At 71.1% G+C, this 19,368-nt stretch overlaps 1 protein-coding gene across 5 annotated transcripts; it reads left to right on the forward strand.

The window, feature by feature from the left end:
• The first annotated feature begins 266 nt into the window (after nucleotides 1-266).
• On the forward strand, nucleotides 267-18,713 carry BCL2L1 (BCL2 like 1). Of its 5 annotated transcripts, none has more exons than XM_083802057.1 (5): nucleotides 267-474; nucleotides 1,501-1,589; nucleotides 1,936-2,020; nucleotides 2,692-3,348; nucleotides 16,757-18,713. In XM_083802057.1, the coding sequence occupies exons 4-5, from the start codon at nucleotides 2,794-2,796 to the stop codon at nucleotides 16,892-16,894; spliced, it is 693 nt and encodes a 230-aa protein (XP_083658183.1). In that variant the 5' UTR covers nucleotides 267-474; nucleotides 1,501-1,589; nucleotides 1,936-2,020; nucleotides 2,692-2,793; the 3' UTR covers nucleotides 16,895-18,713. The 5 variants fall into 5 exon arrangements, with proteins under 5 accessions (XP_083658183.1, XP_083658185.1, XP_083658184.1 ...); XM_083802059.1 differs by having other exon boundaries at nucleotides 1,939-2,020; XM_083802058.1 differs by lacking the exon at nucleotides 267-474 and adding an exon at nucleotides 636-1,379.
• Nucleotides 18,714-19,368: the final 655 nt, after the last annotated feature.

The raw sequence follows: 19,368 nt of genomic DNA on the forward strand, positions 1-19,368 counted from the left end.
CAGGGGCACGGGGGCCACCTCGGGCTACGTTTAGGGCCCGAACGGTTGCTCGGGGGGGGTACGGGAGAGGCGCTGCGGGGCGGGCCGGGGCTGGACACCGGTACACCGGCACCGCGGCGCTGCTGCCACCAGGGGGCGCTCCCGCCCCGCCCTCCCCCGGCCCCGCCGCGCCTGCGCAGCGCCGCGCCCGCCCTGCCCCTCCCGCCGGCGCATGCGCGCTGCTCCGCACCGGGCCTCACGCCGCCGCTGCGCGCATGCGCACCGCCCCTGCCCGCCCCCTCCCGCCCCGTCGCACCCCCCCGGAGCGCGGCGGCCGCTGGGCGGTGATGCGGAGCGGGGCCGGGCTCTGTTGAGCGGGCCGAGGCCCGGCGGGGCTCCCGGCGGCTCCCCGCGTCGCTGCCGGCCGGCCGACCCGCGGGGCTGGGGGGGGGAGGGGGGGGCGCTACCGGCCCGGAGCCTCCGGCGGGCGCTGAGGTGAGGGGCGGAGCGGGGCGGGCCGTGAGCGACAAGCGGCTCGGCCAATGGGAGCGGCCGGGCGCTGGCCACGCCCACGCGGGGCGATCCTGGCGGGTGATTGGCTGCGGGGGGGTGGGCAGGGGGGCGGGACTAGTGGCCGGCCTCGTGCGGGGGCCCCGTGCTCGCCGCCCCGCCCCGGGACCGGGGGGATGGCGGGGGGGGGCGGGGGCACGGAGAGGGCCGGGCCGGGCTAGGCCCAGCCCCGGGCCCCTCATTGTAGTCCCGGGCCCCCCGGGGGGTCCCCATCGCCACCCCCCCGGGCCCGTGCCACCGCCTCGTTACTGGCCCGGTGCCCACCGGAGCCGCTCCCGAGGCCGGGCCCAGCCCCGCCGTGTCCCCCAAGGCTCGCCCCGGGCCCTCCGTTCACCCCCCGGTGTTGCTGCCCCCGGTGCTTGGCCCTCCCCCCCCCCAGGGCCCCGGTGACCCCGGGCTCGTTCGTCCCGGTGAATCCCGGAGCCCCGGGGCCGGAGCCCGGCCGTGTCCGGTTTTCAGCTGGCACCGGGGCCGAGCCGCCCGGTGACGCTCCGGGCCCCACGCACCGGGCGTTACCCGCGGCCGAGCCCTGCCCGGCGCTGAGTCACGGCCCCGGTCTGGGCAGCAAGGCCCCAGGCCGCACGCAGACGCTGTTCGCCCGGTGCACAACCCACCGGGCGCTGAGCACGGCGCCGCTGCCGGCCGAGGAGCAGCTCCCGGCTCCTCCGTAGCCCCCCCTGCGTCTCGTCGTAGCCGTCCTCGGAGACGCAAACCGAGTCCCGGCACGGGGATCCGCCGTGAAGCCGGGCCCCGGGGAAGGCTGACGGGACTTGGCGGAGCTCGGGGGGGCACCGCAGCGGGCACGGAGCCGCCTGGAAGCCCCGAGCAGGGTGGGCGGCCACGGGCAGGGGCTGGGAGAAGGGCGAGGGTGGGGTGGGAGCGCCGTGGGAGGGCCGGGAGTCGCCTCCCGGCAGCGTCATGCTGCTCTAACCCAAACTCTCTCGAACGCAGCTGGTCCCGGAGCCGAGGCGAGCTGAGATTTGCCAGCCCTGAGCTTTTTTTCTCTTTTTTTTTTTCCTCTCCGCAGCTCTCCTCCGGGGGTGAGTACCGCAGCACCGCTGCGCTCTCCCTGCAGCCCGCGTCCTGCCTGCGGGTGGGATCCCTGTGAGAGGGGAGGCTGGGGGGGGGGAGCAGCCCCCTTCCGCCTCCGTGCGGGGGGAGTGGAGCTGGGGGGAGCTGACTGCTGGTAAAAACGAGCGCAGAAATAAATGCCCGGAACGCAGGGTGCTGGGGCACGTGTGGGTCCTGTCGGTGGCTGAAATACCTGGTGCCTGCGTGGGCAGCGGGAGGGCTGGCTGGGGCCTTTGCAGAAGCAGCACAACGTTCGAAACGCGACCGTGGAGACCTCTGGCAACTTAAATAACGTTACAAATCTTATTCCCACAGCAGCGGCGGTTTCGTCTGCGCGTAGTAGCAGGAAGCATTTAAAAGACCTTTCCGGGGGTTGTTTCTGTTCCTGCCTCGCTACTAGGTAGGCATCTGAGGCTGCGCTGAGAGCCCCGCAGCGTGGCCCCGGCCCGGCACCCCCTGCCTTCCTGGGCCCCCTGCAGCCGCAGCTCCCCAGGAGGCTTCCCCTGCTCCTTCCCTGCGGCTTGTAGGGGACGCTTTGACCCCTTTCCCCCTGCCCCTTCCCTTTGCGGGGGCAGAGGGACGCTGCCCTTTTGGGGCCTGGCAGCGAGACGGGGACGGGGACAGGGACGGGGACGGGGGGGCTGCCCCGTGCCCCGCTCGAGCCGCTGCAGCCGTTGGGCGGCTTCCGCCGGGCCCGTTGGGCAATCCCGGGGGGGGGGGGGGGGGAGAACCGGGCCCTTTAACGGGCGGGGCCGGGGGGCGGCGCTGCCTCCGCCTCCGCGGCGCTCCGGGACTGGCGGAGCGGGGCCGGGGCCGCCCGCAGCTCCCGCACAGCCGCGGCCGCCCGCAGCCGGTGAGAGCCCCCGGGGCTGCGGGGAGCGGGGCCGGGGGAGGGGGGCCCCCCGGGGAGGGGGGGGGGGGGGTGCCGCGGTGGGATCGGGGCGGCTTTGGGGCTGGGCGGGGGGCTGAGCGGCGATAATAAGCCGCTGATGGGGGGGGGGGGGGGGGGGGGGGGGGCTGCAGCGTTAACCGTTTCCGTGCCTCCTTCCCCCGGCGTCTGTCCGTGCAAAGGTCGGGTGCTTTCGCCGCCCTGAAGGAGGCAGGAGCTGCCGAGGGGGCTGATCCGCTTGTGCTCCGGACCATGGACTCACTGAGGGCGGCCCAGGTGTGAAAATGTCCGGCAGCAACCGGGACCTGGTGATTGACTTTGTTTCCTACAAGCTGTCGCAGAAGGGCTACAGCTGGAGCCAGCTGGAGGAGGAGGAGGATGAGAACAGGACTGACTTCGCGGCGGAGGCCGACACGGACGGGGTGCTCAACGGGAGCCCGTCCTGGCACCCGCCTGCCAGCCAGGTAGTGAACGGCGCCGCCGTGCACCGGAGCAGCCTGGAGGTCCACGAAATCGTTCGGTCGGCCGCCGTGAGGCAGGCGCTGCGAGAAGCCGGGGACGAGTTCGAGCTGCGGTACCGCCGGGCCTTCAGCGACCTCACCTCCCAGCTCCACATCACCCCCGGCACGGCGTACCAGAGCTTCGAGCAGGTGGTGAACGAACTCTTCCGCGACGGAGTGAACTGGGGGCGCGTCGTGGCTTTCTTCTCCTTCGGAGGGGCGCTGTGCGTGGAGAGCGTCGACAAGGAGATGCGGGTACTGGTGGGGCGCATCGTGGCGTGGATGACCACGTACTTGACCGACCATCTAGACCCCTGGATCCAGGAGAACGGCGGATGGGTAAGAGCTGCTCTCCGCGGGGCGGGGGGGTTGGCTCCCTGCGGCCCCCTAGCTCGAGGCCGGGCGGCGCTGGTCGAACCAAGCTCCCTGCGGTGGTTGTGTTAGCGCCTGCCCGAGGCCTCGCAGGGTGGGAAATGGGTGCGCGGCCTCTCCCTCTGTGTCCTTAGCGCTCTGCCACGAGAGTGCCAGCCCGCCGCGATGAAACAAAGAGTTTGTGCTCGGATCCGTCCTTCCTCACCCTTTTTTCCCCCCCTCCTTCTCCCTGCCTGTTACGTAAGAGACCCATTTTCCGAGAGCCTTCGGAAACGTCGTGTCACCCAAGCTCGTTCTCCGAGCGGCAGCCCTTGCTCTCGGGCACGTTCCTCGTGTCATTTAGCAGCGGGGAGCGGCGCTTCCTCCTCCTCCTCCTCCTCCCCTCCTCCTCCTCCTCCTCCTCCCCGAGCTGCTGCTCCGGGCTGGCCTTGCGGCCTGCTGGGCTAACAGCCACTTCTCCCTTCTGGAGACGGGACGTTCCTCCTCCTCCTCCGCTGCTGCGGTCGCGGTGAGGCGAATCCCCCGGCAGGTCCCCGGGGGCGGCGCCGGGGCAGTTCCCCCCGAGCCGGTGGGGTGCGAGGCACGGCTCCGTGCCCGGGAGCTGCCGCATCCTCGCCGGGCTCGGGGCGATGCTGCCGGCTGCCCCCGCAGCGCTTTCGGCGGGGAGGCGTTCGGGTGAACGGGCGCTTCCCCAGGAAGCGCTCCTGAGACGCCCGCTCTGGCTGCGCGCGGGGCTGCCAGCGGGAGGTTTAGGGCCCGCGGGTGTTGGGAGTTGCCTCTCTGCTTCCACTTCTGCATCTCAGGGATTCCCGGCGGGGGCAACCTTTGCTGGTGCCCGCTGCGGAGAGCTCACAGTTAGCATCTGAACGGTGGGGGGTCGGCGGGGAGCCGCCCCCCTGAGTGCTGGGAGCTGGGGCCTTTCAGCCCCGTTCATCCCTGCAGCCCAGCGCTGCGCTGCGAGGAGGGGGCAGGAGCCCTGGAGCACCCCTTTGGCGTTGGGGAACCCCAGGAGCCCCTCGGGGCTCCCCAGCTCCCTGTGCCGGACCCCTCCGGGAGCACCCAGGGCGGAGCGGGAGCACCCAGGGCTCAGGAATTCCTGGAATGTGGCCGGCCTGGGGCACTGCCTGGGTGGGGCTGCGCAGGCAGCCTCGGAGGTTTCGATTCCTAACCTGGGACCTGCCGGCCGCTGGATCTGGCCCATTAGCGCTCCGTCGTCGTGCAGATAACCAGATAACCCCCCCCCACCCCAGCCAAACGCTGCCCAGTTCCTCCCCCCCCCCCCCCCCCCTCCGGCTTTGGCTTTTAAAGCCCCAGATTAGTCTTGGAATTGAGCGATCAAATCGAGGTTTCCAAGCGAGGGTGGCTGTTGCTGTTAGTGACGGGTCGGGTTGTATCCTGGAGACCTAGGCGATAACGCAACCTGATTTTTTGTAAATGAACTCTCGAGGGGGGATTTAGATTAAATCACTGGTGGAAAATCACTGGTCCCTGCCTGCGGGGAACGCAATACCTCCTCCCTCCCTTCCCCACCCCCAACCAGCTATCGCAGTTGAGACTCCGCATTTTTTTGTGCGTGTGCGCGCGTCTGCCTCTAAATTCATTGTTTGTAGCAAACATTTGCTCAGCAGATTGCGGGAGGGTCAGCGCTGCTCCCCCGCCGACCCGCCCGCCCGCTTGGGCTTTGAAGATCTCCGGGAGCTGCGCTTCCCTCCCCGGGGGGAGCAGCGCCCCGCTCCCGGCCTTCGGCGGGGTCCTGGCTTTGCCGCCCGGGCTGTGCCGTGGCCGAAGCGGAGCCGGGTGCCGCGGCAGGGGGGGATTGGATCCGCCAGCCCGCTGCAATCCCCGCGCCCCCAACCTGCTGCTGCTTTCTGGCAGCCCGGCTGCTGCGTTCGGCCGTGCTCCTCTCAGTGGGGGCTCCAAGCGCGGGGGGCGGCGCGTCCTGGGGACGCTCTGCTTGGCTCTCGCGGGACTGCAGCTGCGGGGACAAGCCGGGGTTTGGGAGCGCGGCCGCCCCGCGCCTCCTGGGGAGCTGTTGTGGTGGGCAAGGAGCGCGGCTCCATCGCAGGTGCGTCGCTCAGCCGGCGCGCGGAGGAAGCTCGGTTTCATCCTGCACCGGCGGGACAAAGCGGAGCGCAGCGTGGCCCCGGGGCTGCAGGCTTGCCTTTGGGGAGGGCGGAACTGGAGAAACCATTTTTTTGAGGGAGGAGGGACGGAGAAACTCACTGCACGGTGTTACCGGGGGTACATCTTGTCGTGCCGTCCGGCCCGGCCTTGGTTTCCCCTTCTCTCCGCAGTCTGCCGCCGAGAAAGCGAACAGGAGAGGAACCTGAGGGGGGTTTAGTGATCAGCCCTGGGCTGAAGGGGGCTGCTGCCCCGTGAGCTATCAAAACCAAGTAGGACGCTCTCTGGAGGCAGACACTTTGACCTGGACCGAGTCCCACCGGCTGTAAACTTCAAACAGGAAGGCCAGCGGCGATCGGAGGCGTCACGGGGCGCGGAGAGCCCTGGGGAGAGGGAACGCAGGAGGCGGAAACCCAAGGTGCACGGCAGAGCGCGTGGCAGGCGGAGGTGTGCTGCCCGTGCGTCGTGTGCTCGAGGAAGGGAGCTGGGCAGGAGTCCTCGCCCGGCTGTGACAGCCCTGGGTGTGCTCCTGCCTTTCCCTCCAGGCCGCGTCTCCCCTCGGAGCGGGGCTAAAAGCCAGTGTTCCGGGGCCTTGGGGCGGGTCTGTGAACGTAGAGACCCCTGGAGAACGTGGAGACCCCTGCGGGGGTCCCCAGGGCTGGCCGAGGGGCAGGGACCGTCCCCAGGGCTGGCCCTGGGAGCCGCAGGCTGCCGGTGGTCCCGCGTGCCGGGGCGGACGTGTCGCGTTGCTCTGCGGTGAGCCGGAAGCTTGCGGTTCTGTTTGGGGAAAACCCTTCGAAGATGTCAATGCAGCAAACCCCCCTTTCTATCTTTTTAATATTTTTTTTTTTTTTCGTGAATGGTAGGAAATGACTCAGCCTGTGTCATATGACAGAACGCAGCTGGGATTTCGTCCTCGGCTCTCGCTCCAGCCCTCTCGATGGTTTCGGGCTGAGAGCTAGACTTCGGCCACCAGCTCTCGCGGCGAGCTTTCTGGCCTTGCGCGGCTGGCCCAGGTAAATGGCACGCACCTCGCCCTGCGGCCGCCTCGCTCTGCTGAGCCCGGCCGCCCCGAGGTCCTCGTCGGGCTGCGCGCCCGTAAGTTTGAATCGTGCTGCTGCGTGCAGGCGCGGCGAGGAGCCCTGGCACGAGGCGTGCACAGCGCGCGTGGCGGGGGCTCGGCTGTGCCTCGTGCTCCCTGGGGGACGCGGCCACCGCCGGGTGACGGCTGCCTCCAAGGCCCTGCTCCCCTGACGCCGCCCGGGCGTTCGCACGCAGCTTTCGGGGTGTCCGGGCGCTGCTGCGCCCCCGTGAGCTCTCGGCCAGCCGTCGGTGCCCTGCATCGGCCAGCGCACGGTGAAACTGGCTGCGGGAGGGGGACTGGAGGCAGCCGGAGATGCTCTTTGCTTTCTGCTTTGTCCTGTGGTTATTTTTACGGTCCGGACCCCTCGCTGCTGGGACCGTGCCCCCGTTGTCATCACCCGCCTTGGGGTGGCGAAGCGCTCTGCCCGTGTCCCCGGGGGGGGAGGGCAGCCCGGTGCGCCCCGGCGTCCCCACCGGCTGCGGGAGGTCCCTGCAGATCACTGGCAGCTCCCCGAGCTGGCTGGGAACCGGGAGGCTTTTCTGCAGCCCTCCAGGAAATGCCATTGGAATGACTTCCACGGCCGCTTCCTGCCCGGCCGCGGCCGCGTTCCTGCCGCTAGGCCACGGAGGCTTCGGAAGGAGGACGCCTTCCCAGAGCCCTGCCTCTCGCCCCGTTTGCTTCGCTTCTCCTTCTGCAGGGCCCGGGCTGGTTTTCCCCCCCGCTACCCCCGGGGGCGCCCGGCAGGGTTTGCTCACGCTCCTCGGGTCTGCGATCAGAGCTGCCGGGAGGCAGCGCCGAGCTCCGGGGCTGGCCGTGACCCCGAGCGCTGCGGCGCAGCGGGGGGGTGGCGTTTCCTCCCCCTCCCAGGGGAGGCTGTGGGAACTGGGGCTCGTGAAGCACTCTGAGACGCTTTAACCCCAAGAGCTGCGGTGCTTCAAAAACACCTGTGGAAGTCCTAGCGGTCTGGTCCTCGCCGCTCGGCCTTCGCAGCCGCTCTGGGCGGCGTCAGTCCTCATCCTTCGGAAGGGAGCCAGGTCCCTTCCCCGAGCGCTGCGGGGGCCCTGTCCCGTTTGGGCTGCCGTGTGGTGTCCCGCCGGGCAGCGGCAGTGGGCTCCTGGCCCTGCGGAGCTGCGGCTTGCTGTGTCCGGGCGAAAAGGCCGCGCAGCTCCTGCCTGCGGTGATACGCGCGCAGCCGGCGCCCGGCGTTCGCCTGGTCGAATGCTTCAAGGCCTCCGCTCCTCGATTTTTACCGAGCTGCTGGAGGCCGGCGGCGCGGTCTCCAGCGCGAGGAGCGCGTCCCCGGACAGCAGCGCTTCATCCCACCAGCTGCGAACCAGGAGGAGCCGGGAGGAGGGGAAGGGACGGGTCTCGGCTGGGGGAGCGCAGCGGGCCGGCTGAGCGCGGAGCCAGGGCACCGGCGGCGCTTTCTGCCACGGCGCTTTCTGCCGGGGAAGGGAATCGCAGAATCACAGAACTGTGGGGGTTGGAAGGGGCAGGGGGAGGCGGCTCTCTGCCTGCCGACCCCGTGGCGAGGGCGATTCCCTCCCGGCTGACTCAGGGCGAAGGCACGCGCCCCGCGCCCCGCTTCCTGCGCCCCGCTCCGGGCCGTGGTCTCCTCCGCCCTCCCGGAGGGCTGTCACCCCCAAACGCCATTGTTCCCGGTGACTGAAGGCGACTGATAACAGAGGCATGAAAGGGAAGCGGCGTCCCTCCGTGCCAGGGCGCTCCTTGGCCGGCTGCTCCGGCCTTGGACGGGGGAAACCCAGCTCCTCCTCCCCGTCCCCGCCTGGGGGGCCCTGCAGAGAGGCGCCTGCCGCTGCGGGAGCCCCGAGGCCGTGCTGCCGAACGCCCTGGGGGTGCCCGGGGCTGGGCTTTGGGGCCGCGCTCGTGGCCACGTGTGAGAGCTTCCCCTCCGGGGGGGGCTGCGGGGCGGCCCCGGGGGGTTGTTGGGAGCGCTCGGCTGCGGAGAGGGGTCACGCTCCGCGGCACGGGGCGAGGGCACGGGGGGCTGGCGCAGGCCGAGCCGTTAGCAGATGGCTCCAGCTGGGGTTACGGGGAGCAGGTGTGGGTTTCGGGAGGCGGCGTTTTCAGAGCCGTGTTCGGTTTTGAACCCGGGAGGCTGAGCCGCGGCTCGCGTGCTGGGGAGCCGTGACCTAGTTGCGCTGTCAAAGCGCTCGTTTTTATTTATTTTTAGGTGTTTTGCTTATTTTACCCTCGTGTTCAATTTAGCCGGCAAATAAAAATAAAGGCGCAGGGGCCGAGCGGTGCCGGGAAGGACCGCCTCCGGGCGCTGAACGCCCGACGTGGCTGCAGCCGGCACCCCTCGGTGCAGCCCGCACCCCTCCAGCACCGTCCCCTCGGACGCGTGCTCCCATGTACCGGCCCCGCGCCGCCTCCCGGGAGCTCTGTAAGGGCAGCCCAGTGCGCCCAGCTGCCTGCCTGCGGGGCAGCCGGGGCGGGAGGAGCGGACGCGATGCGGAGCGTTCAGCAGAGAGCTCCCCGCGGCCGCCGGGACCACGGGCGGGCCGTGCCGTGCCCTGCCGAGGGGAGCTGGGGGTTGAATCCTCTGTCGGCCCTGCCGCAGGAGCCGTGCCGGTCGCTGGCCCGGCAGCCGTTTGCCCGGCGTGCCCGCGGCAGGGCGACCCAGCTGCGTTTGAGCAGGGCGAAGTTTTGGGGGGCCACGCGGTTCCCCCCCCCCCGGGGAGAGCTGCTCGAGCTCGTGGCGTTACCCGCCCTCCTGCTCGAGCCTGCGTCTCGGCTGGGCCTGCGCATGCAGCCCCTGCGTTAAGCAGATCCAATTAGCGGCAGGCTGCTGGCGGCAGCTCGCGGAGGTCGCCCTTGGGACGAGGAGCCCTGGGGCGGGGAGGGCGGGCGGGCTCCCCCCGTGCCCTGGGCTGACATCAAAAACACCAAAGTGTGGCCGCCTGGCAGCACGCGGGGGCTCCGGGAGCCTCGCAGGGCCGAGGCAGGGTGTGCTGCCCCTGCTGGGACCTGTTCCCGGAGGCGGGACCCCGTGCCCACGTGGAGGCAGCCGCTGGAGCCGGCGTCGACCTGGTGGCTGCTCCCCGAAGGAGAAGGGAGGAATTTGGGGGGGATTTCTCCCCCCTCTGGGGGGCAGCGGGCTCTGTGCAAGGCCACGAGGCTGCCCTGCTCCGGTCCGTACGCAGCTAACCCTACATTTCGTTCGTTCTCCGGGCGATGCTGGTCCCAGCCGCACGTCGCCGGGCTTCTCTCACGACTTGGGCTGCCGAAGGCTGGGGCCCTACGAGCGCCGTGTGCGGGTGCTGCACGTGCCGCTCGTGGCCAGCTGGCTCGCGGCCTGGGCCAGGAGCGGGAAGCGGGGGGTGGCCCGGGGCAGTTCCTGGGTGTTGAGAAAACGAGGGGGTGCTGCCTCTAAGTCAGCGACCGCAGCAGCGCCCTAAGCGCTTCCGTCCCGTAATGCCATGGCTCACAAGCGTATTACGCTCGCCGCAGAGCTGGTGATGTCTTTTATTAGAGCAACTGACCTCATTTAGAAGCTGCCAGTGCACCAGCCAGTGATTATTTCACGCAGCGGCACGGATGGAGGAGCCCGGAGCAGAGCACAAAGTCCCCTTCCCCTGCTGCGCTGCTCTGAGCCGTTTGCTGCATCAGCTCCCTCCTCTCCCCCTTCCCCTCGAGTCAGCAAGGATTCGGCTACCAGTGACTTCACGGCCAGCACCATTCGAGATTTCATGTGGGCTAACGGGAAGTGAAAACGGAATGAGCGCATCTTCCTCCCCTTCCTGCCCCTCCGCCCTTTCCCCTTTTTCATTCAAGGGCCGTGTAAAATTGCTGCAGCCCGGCGAGGCCCCAGGGCCGAAGTGGGGAGCGGGGACCTTGCTCGGCGTCCGCCGGGGTGCTGGGGACGGGCGGCTCCCGAGGCGGAGAACCGGGGACCCGACGCCCCAGGGAGCGATCCCGCTCCTGGCCCTGCTCCTCAGGGGAGCGATCCTGCTCCCTGCCCTGCTCAGAAGGGGTCTGCTGACACCTGCCGTGCCCCGGGAGGTGGCTTGGGGTAGGGCTCGGCGCGGTTACGGGCCGAGGAGGGCTGTGAGGGCCACGCTCAGCCCCGGCTAGGAGCGCGGCTGTGCAGCCGGGCACGTGTGGGCGCGGAGCATCGTCCCCTCGGTGCAGGTTTCCCGGTGGCTACACGGGCGCTGCGACGTTCAGGAGGAGCGGTGGCGAGGCGGAAAGCAGCTTTGCTCCCAGGGCGCTGTGCAGGACCCCGCGGAGGTCTCCGAACCGCTCGGGCTCCCGGCGGCACAGGCGGCCGTGAAATTACAGCGAGAGCTTCCCCTGCCCCCCCCCCCCCCGCCCCGAGCGCGCCCCCCGCACAAAAGGCAGGCCGGCTGCGCCGCCCGCGGGGGCTCAGACACCATCTGTCCGCCGGGGAGAAGCATCAGAGAGACCGTCTTTCCTCGGCCTCTTCCCCTTAATGCCCTTCGGAAAGCGATCCCCTTCCCAGCAGGTGCTAATCCCTCGAGCGGATCCGGCTCTGCCCACGCGCTCGGCGCCTGCGCCTTTGTGCGGGGAGCTCGCCGCCGGCCGCGGTCCCTGGGGGGGGGACCCGGTGCTGGGCCTGGGCTGCGGCGCCTCTGGGAGCCCCCGGCCCGCTTCTGGGAGCGGCTCTGATGACAGCCGGCCGCAAGCAGATCCGTCCTTCGCGCCCTCTCCTGCCTCGGGACCCGTGAATGTTTCAGCGGGTTTTGCAAACAGCGCGCTTCCCCTCTCCCCGCCTCTTGCTGCATGCAGCAGTCCCTGGGGGCAGGGAGAGGGGGGCCACAGCTGCCTTTCCGAGCCCCTTTCACGGGTTTGGAAAGCGCTGAAATGGTGCTGAGCGGTGCGGGGGGTCTCGCAGGTTCCCCGGAGCTGCTGACGGAGCCGGGGTGACTGGAGGCTGCCGTGCTGGCGAGGGTATCCAGGCGGCGAGGAGGCGGCTGCAGCCCTCGCGTGCGCCGCAGCCCTGCGGGGTTGTCAGGCTGCCGGCTAAGCCCGGGGCAGCCCCTGCGCTTGGTGCGGGGCCGGGCAGGGGGGGAGAGGCAGGGACGGGGCTGTTTAATGACCCCTTTGGAGTTTAATGACTCCTTCGGAGCTTACGGCCGCATCCAACCTGCCTGGGCAGCGGCAGCACCCAGGGGAGCAGAGCCGGGGTGAGGCAGGCCGCCCCCCAGGTCCCCCGTTAGCACAACAGAGCCGGGTCCCTGCAGCATCCAGCTGCAGAGCTGCAGGGTCCCCGCTGCCCCTTCCCCGCCCCGATGGCCCCCACGTCCCATCCCGCTGGCCCCGCGTCCCGTCCCCGGCCTGCCCGGGGCTGCTGGCAGGGACCAGCGCGGCCTCAGCACCAAAGCTGGGGACTGCAGAAGCTCGGGGAGCAGCGCGGGTCCCTGCCCCGGGCGGCACGGCTCCTGGGCGAGGTGAGCCTGAGTCGGGGCTCCCGCTGTGCTCCGGCCGCAGCGCCCCAGGCCCTCAGGGCTGTCGCTGCTGCCCCCCCCCGAGGGTCCTGGCGTGAGACCCCGCGGGGTCGGGGCCACCCACACACGCAGCAGCCCGGGGTTGTGCTCCCGGGGGGGGCAATTCGAAGCTGCGCGGGGACCCGCCGAGCCGCGGGCACGGGATCCGAGCGGCAGCCTTTGGCAGCGCTCGTGTTTTCAGTTCTGAAAGCTCTCGGCTCTGCCTTCCCCCACCCCCCCGCGCTTCCTTCACCTGCAGGTTTGCACATGCCAGCCCCGTGTGGGGAGCTGGCAGCCCGCAGGGGCCCTGGGAACAGCCTGCTGCCGCGCACGGCTTTGTTCTGCTCGGCGCCGAGCTGCTGCCGGGCTTTCGGCCTGCCTCCCCCTCCCGGCGCAGCACCCGGCCCCACAGCTCCCTGACGAACGCCTGCCTGCCTGCCCTGATGACTGCTCCCGGCCGGCGGTGCTGTTGTGCCTCTCAGCTGTGCCACAGCTGCGCTCACGGCTCAGGTAAAGCGGGGACGGCGAGCTTTGTTTTCGAGTGAGGCATCGCCTCGTGACGAGGACGCGTGGACGGGGAGCCGGGTGCCGCGGCTCACGACCCCGCCGCACATCTGGCAACGGCACGGCCTGGTCCCCAGGGTGGCTCCGGGGAGCCGGCTCCTTTTTCTGGTGGAGCGCAACAAGATTCCGGGCTGGGAAGCGAGAGCCTTTCGCACGTGCCGAGCTGCTCGCCCGGGTGCCTCGTCTCCGAAGGCGCTCGCTCCCGGAGGACAGCGCGCTCCCCGGGCGGCGCGCGGCTGGCAGAGGTGGCGTGGGGCCGGGGCACCTGGCAGCAGGGCCTGCTCTCCTCCCCGCACACACATCCCTGGCTCACGGTGAGCGGGCTGCAGGCACAGCCCCGCTCCTCTCTGCTGGCCTTCCGAGCCTCGTGCCGGCGTCCCGGTGCCTCCCGCGCAGGGGACACCTGGGGTGCCCAAACCGCTGCCGCCCCCCAGCTGCCTCTCAGGAGAGCAGATGGGGATTAGCTGCTCGCATCTGCTCCCTTCGCCTGCCTTGGGGCCCAGCGTTCCTTACCGAATCCTCTTTCCCAAAGCCTCGCGGCTTATCTCGAAGGAGGACCCCGCTCCGCTCTGCCTGCCCCGAGCGGGATGCGGCGGCTCAGCCGGGGCCCAGGTGGTGCCGCCGAATGGGGGCAGCTGGCCCCGGGGCAGGGGGCTCCGACCTTGGCTCTTCCCCTTCCCGCTTTCAGGCCGGGCCTCGAGGCACCGTCCGCAGCCAGACCTCGCGGCCGCTTAACCTTGCTCTCGTCCCCCCCCCTGAGACGGCGAGCCGCCCCGAGACGCCTTGGGCCAGCCCTCGGCCCGCAGCGTGCCGGCCCAAGCGGGTGGGTGGCGGGATGGGTCCCGGCAGCCTTGGGGGCTGCTGGCACCCAGGGGCGGTGCTTGGGGGGGCCCTGGGGTGCCCGGAGCAGGAGCCCCCGGCCGGCTTCCTCGGGGCTGCGGCAAGGAAACCTCGCGTCCTGCCCCCGGCGCCGGGCGGGGAGAGGCGCCGCCGGGGCTTGGCCGTTGGGTAGGCGCAGCCTCCCGCTGCTTCCTCCTCACCCCGCCGGGGCATCCTCCTCTGGGTCTGTCAGCGGGCGGGGAGGGGATGTGACGGGGCTGGGAGCGGTGGCAGAACAGCCTGTCCTCCGGGGCGGGGGCGGCTCCGGGGCGGTGGAGGCACCCGACGTGCTGTTGCTACCATAGCCCTCCTTGGGAGCAACTCAGGAATTCCAAATATTTCCTCCCAGATAAAGGTGACCGGGAGGAGGCCAGAAATATCTGGACGTGCCCGGGCAAGCCTGGGAGCCCCGAAGACGGGGCAGAACGGGGCAGAACGGGCGGAATCGGTGCTCGGGCGTGCTGCACGCCGGGCGCCGGGGGAACCAGCAAGCTGCCTCCCCGAACCTCCCACCCAGCCCAGGGGCCACACCTGGCATCGTGCTCGTGGGGGCCCCGCTCTGGGATGGCTCCCTGCAGGGCTGCTCCCTCCCCAGGGAAGCAGAGGGGCTCCCTCCCTCCCTCCCTCCCTCGGCTCCTGCCCTGCTGCTCCCCACCCGTAGCCCCCGATAGCTCCCGGTTCGCCGCCTGCGTTTATCTCTCGTTCAGCAAACGCTCGCTTTTCCGAGAAACGGAGGCTCCGAACGCGCTTCTTGGAACCGCCTTTCCCCAAGCTCCGGGGCACGTACCGAAGAAGAGGCAGCGCGGAGGGATGGGGTGCTGCCCCCCCCTGCGCCCCCCCAGGCTCCTCTCCTGGTGCCCACCCCACCGCTGGCCCCGCGGGACCCCGGGCGGAGGCGCTGGGTGCCGGGGAGCCCCTGCTCAGCTCCGGGGACCCCCTGCCCGACTCCGTGTGCTCCGTGCTGCTGAGGAGCCCCGGGGGAGGCGCTGCCCCCTCCGGAAACCTCAGCCCCATGGGAGGGGTGGGGGCGCTTGGGAAGGGTCTGGCAGGAGCGGGGCCGTTCGACCCCGGCACGGCTCTCCAGGCGCAGGTGGAGGTACCGGCAAGGTGCCCTTCCCCTGCTCCCTCCCCCCGTAGGAGCAAAATTCCCTGTCTCGGGCGCGCCAGGAGCAGGGGACGCCCCCGGGCTCCGCAGGGGATGCTCCTGGGCTCTGTTCCCTGCTGGCAGCGCTGCCCGGGAGCTGCCGACGCCTGCGTGGCTCCGGCCGTGCCTCAGGAGGTGGCCTTCTGCCACCCCCCGGGGCAGTTTGTGTGCCCCGGGACAAGGCTCTGGGCAGCAGCCTGCCCCGGAGCGAGCGAGCGAGGAAGGGTCCCCGTTGTCGCTGCCCCGTGGCTCTGCTGGCGTCGTCACGGTCGAGCAGCGCCTGCGGGAGGCGGAGGGCAGCCAGGGAGGCCCGCGAGGCGCTGGGGGACGTTTCCTGGCAGGTCCCGAAACACGCCGGCCCCTGCCGAGGCGCCTCGTGCCCTGCTGGGCACCCGGGGCCGTTGGCCAAGGAGGGGAGGGGAGCCGAGCCGCGGCCACGCGGGGGTGTCCGGGGGGTTACCCTGCGGGAGCCAGGGGCACCTGCGGGTGCTGGGGCAGCTCCGCACCCAGCCGGGGGTGCTGCCCCTGCCCCCGGGAGCCGTGGGTAAGGCGTGACATCAAGGCAGCTCCAGCCTGGCTTATCTCTGCTTTCCCAGAGCGGGCGGCTTACTGGAACTGTGTCCGCTTATCAGGGAGCACGGGGCCTTGCCGGGAACACGGCTCGAGGCCGGACCCCGGCTGAAGCCGAGCTGCAGGAGCTCGCCAAGGCCGCAGCTGCCGGCGCCAGCCCCCTGCAACCTTGGTGCTGCTGCCGGGCTCTGATAAACGGGGGGCAGCGAAGCTCCCGGCCCCCTGCAGCCTGCCCTGGGGCTGGCCGGGGGGCCCTGCAGCGATCCTCGGGGCGGCCCGTGGCTGGGGTCCCCCGAGGGAGCAGGGAGGCAGCACAGCACCGCGGAGCTGCTGGGGACCCTGCGGGGCTGCGTGGGGGCAGGCGGCTCTCTGAGAGCCGGCTCCGAGGCTTGGAACGGTTCAGACCCGGGCTCGCTGCTCTCCCCGCCCTCCCATCTCCTGTGGTCCAGGCCACGGCCAGCTGCTGTCGAGCGGGCGAGGGGCCGGGCAGTTTGCTGCCCGCCGACACCGTGGAAATCCGCCCGGCTCCTGCCGTCAGCGGCGATGTGGGGCCGGAGAGGCCGGCCGGGCCGGGCCGGGCCGGAGCGGCTGCATTCCTGGCGGGGCTGCTGCTTGGCCCGCGTTCACCCCGCGGCAGGCTGGGGAGCTCGGGCGGCGTCGCAGCAGTGACCCAAAAGCTCGGCACAAAACGCAGAGCGTGCACCGGCCCCGCTGCTGCTGCTGCTGCTCCTTCGGACCTCGGCAGCAGGATGCGGCCCGGCCCTCCTCCCGCTGCCATGACTTCGATCGCGCTTCCATGCTAATTTTAGAGAGCCTCGAGCACGCGGGGCGCTGCCTGCCCTGCCCTCGTGGTGTTCTTCTTGCGAATCCTTTCTGCCATCGGCTCCTCTCATGACCGCTCCCTGGGCTCCCCCCTTGCCCTGCGTGCGTGATTCGGAGCAGGGAAGCGCCAGGCGTCTGCCGTCCGCCCCGTCCCCACCGCCACTTTCCTGCCTGCAGGAGCCCTCCCGCTCCGTCCTGCCGCCCCCTCCCCGCGCCGTGCGAAGGAAGGCGCCCGGGGAGCAGCACCCCGGCCGCGAGGGGCTCTGCAGGGCCCCCCCGGCACAGCCCCCAGGTGCTGGGAGCACCTCGCAGAGCCCTGTGCACCACGTGTGGGGTGTCTCAGCCCTCGCGGCCTCACGTAGGAGGGCGTGAAGCCCCCCCAGGAGGGCCTCTACCACCCAGGGGGGGTGGCTGGCAGAGACGAAGGAGGCCTGTGAGATTTGGGATCGAGGGGAGGGCGTTCAGGGACCGTTACTGCAGCTACATGTGGGAGGTGAGCCCTTGTCTGCCTCCGAGCCTCGCTGCGGGCAGGGGCCGTCCCCTCCTGCCCTGCTGTGCTCCCTCCCCGGTCCCGCAGGGAGGAAAGAGAGGAGCAGGCAGGACCCGAGCGCCTGCTGGGCCTGGGGGAGCAGCCCCCGCCGTCCTGCCGATGGCTGCTGGGCGCCGTGGCCCCGCTTCTCTCCCCCCCTGTGCTCACTGCTCTCTCCTCTCCCCCCCCAGGAGCGGTTTGTGGACCTCTACGGGAACGACGCTGCTGCGGAGGTGAGGAAGGGCCAGGAGACCTTCAACAAATGGCTCCTGACCGGGGCGACGGTGGCCGGAGTGCTCCTGCTGGGATCCCTGCTGAGCCGCAAGTGACCCGCCATCGTCCCGGCCCGGCCCGTCCCGTCCCCAGGACGGCTGCGCCTTCGCCGCCACATCCACTACACGGCTCCCGAGCAGCGCCGCTGTGGGGGCAGACCCCCCCCCACCCCCCCCGCGCCTCCCGGGCGAGCGCCCCGCTCCGCGGAGCTCCCTCCCTCGCGCCGCCAGCTCCTTTCCTCGTAGCTCCTCTTATTTTGCCGTTCCGTTGTGTTTGAAGGGCGCTGAGGGTGATGCAGCACTTCGGCCGACAGCTCCCAGCGCTGGGGAGATCCAGGCAGCCGGGGGGGGGTAGCGAAGGCGTCCCAGCCCTGCGGGGTCCTTTAGCTCACTTTGAAGAGAATAAACAGACTTATTTTTGCATGTGTGAGTGCGTGCGTGTGTGTAGCTGTGTCACTGAGGTCAGGTTCCCCAGCCAGAGCGAGGGTCTGGGCTCCAGCCTGCCGCGTGCTCCGCTCCTGCGCCCCAGCCCTGCCCCGCTGCAGCAGCCGGGGGGGGGGCTGGGGGGCACAGAGCTGAGCTTTGCCGTCCCCGCAGCGTCCCCCCCCCATCCCCTCCTCGCCCTGCGCTGCGGGAGGGCGCCTGCCTGCCGGGAGGAGGAGGAGGCTGAGGCTGAGGGTGAGGGGCTCCAAGCTTGCCCGCCAGCCCCCCGCTCCCCCCCCCGGGGGGCAGCTGCTGGGAGCTGAGGCCATCCCACGGGTGCTGAGGATGGTGCGCCAGGCCCAGGGCTGTGCCGGGGGGAAGGGGCCTTCTCTTCCTCTCCTCCTCCTCCTCCTCCTCCTCCTCCTCCTCTTCTTCCCTCCTCTCCCTCTGCTCTGCTCGGGGTTGCTGTGTGGCACTGCATGGCCTCCCTTGTCCCCCCCGTCCCCCCCCCATGTCCGTCCCTCCCCACGCTCGCTCCGCGGCCCCGCTCTTCGCTCTGCTGTCGGATTCGGGCCAGGACGGAGGCAGGCGAGGGGGCAGAGCTCTTCCCCCGCCCGCGGCGCCCCGGCACCTTCCGGCACCTTCCAGCGAGCGCAGGAACAGAGCGGGGATGCGGAAGGGGCAGGGGGAGCAGGACCCCGCGGGGGGGGGCTGCCGGGACAGGACGGCGCTCCCAGCGCCGTGGCGGGGAAGGGCTGGAGCAGGCGAGGAGCCGGGAGCAGCAGCCGCGGGACCAACGCGGGATCCGACGCGAGGGGTGGCAGCAGGGGCCGAGGGCTGGTGGCTGCAGCCCCCCGCTGCCCCCCGCTGCCCCCCCCCAGTCGCTGCCGGTCCCCGTAGCGCAGGCAGAGGGGTCCCAGCCCCGCGGCGTGGCTGTGACGGGTGCGTGCGGTGCTAGAGGTGCCCGGCTTCTCCCCGCGCTGCTCCTGCCGCGGGCGTCGAGCGGCCCCGCTGGCCTCGAAGCAACCCCCGGTGCTCGGGAGAGCACTGGGGGGGGGGGCCGGGGGGGCCGGCTGTCCCCGCGGGCTGCTCTGCGTACGTAGCGCCCGCGCTCTGCTGTACATATCCGAGTAGTTTTTAATTCCTTTGTGAAGACTCTGATGCTATTTTTGTTATCTGTATGTCTGTATTTATGTGTGGTGCCGTGCTCGGCGGAGGCCCGGGCGGGCTGGGGCCGGAGGCCGGGCTCCTCCGCTAACGGAGCACCCGAGAGAGTGGGGTGAGAGCAGCGGGGGGGGGCCCTTCCCTTGCCCCCCCTCCTCCCCCCCCCCCGGCCCCGGGGCTCCCGCCCCGGCCGCCTGCGCAGGATCCGCTCCCCGCACGCCGCAGGGCGAGCGCCGAACGCTTCGGTTTGCAGGTGGAGGTGAGGCCACAAATAAACTCTGTCGTTGGAGCTGCTGCCGGTGCTGTGGTTTCTGGGGGCGCCGCGCTGGGGGGGGGTCTTCGGGGGAGGCTGAGCAGGAGCGGGACCCTCCTGTCCCCTCCCGGGGGGGGCAGGGGGAGTCACGGCTGTCCAAGGGATGGTGCTGGGCAGGGTTGGGGGGCAGCCACGGCTCCACCAGGACAACCCCCTGCCCGTCCCCTTCCCTTCTCGCTGGCACCGGGCTCCCGTGCCTGTCCTCGCCCCAAATCTTCGCTCCTGTGCCCGTCCCCACTTGGGGACGCGGGGACACGGCGCTGTGCCAGGCTCCGGGCTGGGGCAGGCGTTGGTTTTGGGGACCCCCCCCACCCGGCACCACCGTCCCTGGGGGGCTCATCCAGGGGAAGGGCTGGGCACGGGGACGGGAACAGGGATGGGGATGGGGACAGGGACAGGGACAAGGTCAGGGACAAGGACAAGGTCAGGGACACCCCCTCCGGGGATTCTGCAAGCCCCGGGGTTTTTGGGGGGGGGGCTCCGAGGCCGTTCCCCGCCCGCTGCCTCCAGCTCGGGCTCCCGCTGCCGGTGCCGGGGGGGGCAGCGGCCGGTGCCGGCGCGGCGGAGCCGTGGCCGCGGGCTCCATCCCGCGGGCGAGGCGGGAGCTGCCGCGGAACCGCCGCGGGTGCCG

The sequence above is a fragment of the Anser anser genome, assembly GCF_964211835.1.
Source record: "Anser anser genome assembly, chromosome: 16".
Taxonomy (NCBI): Eukaryota; Metazoa; Chordata; class Aves; order Anseriformes; family Anatidae; genus Anser; species Anser anser.

Coding starts and splice junctions, on each gene's coding strand:
- BCL2L1 (XM_083802057.1), top strand. CDS start 2,794: ATGTCCGGCAGCAACCGGGACCTGGTGATTGACTTTGTTTCCTACAAG. Junction 3,349..16,756: donor TCCAGGAGAACGGCGGATGG/GTAAGAGCTGCT, acceptor CTCCCCCCCCAG/GAGCGGTTTGTGGACCTCTA.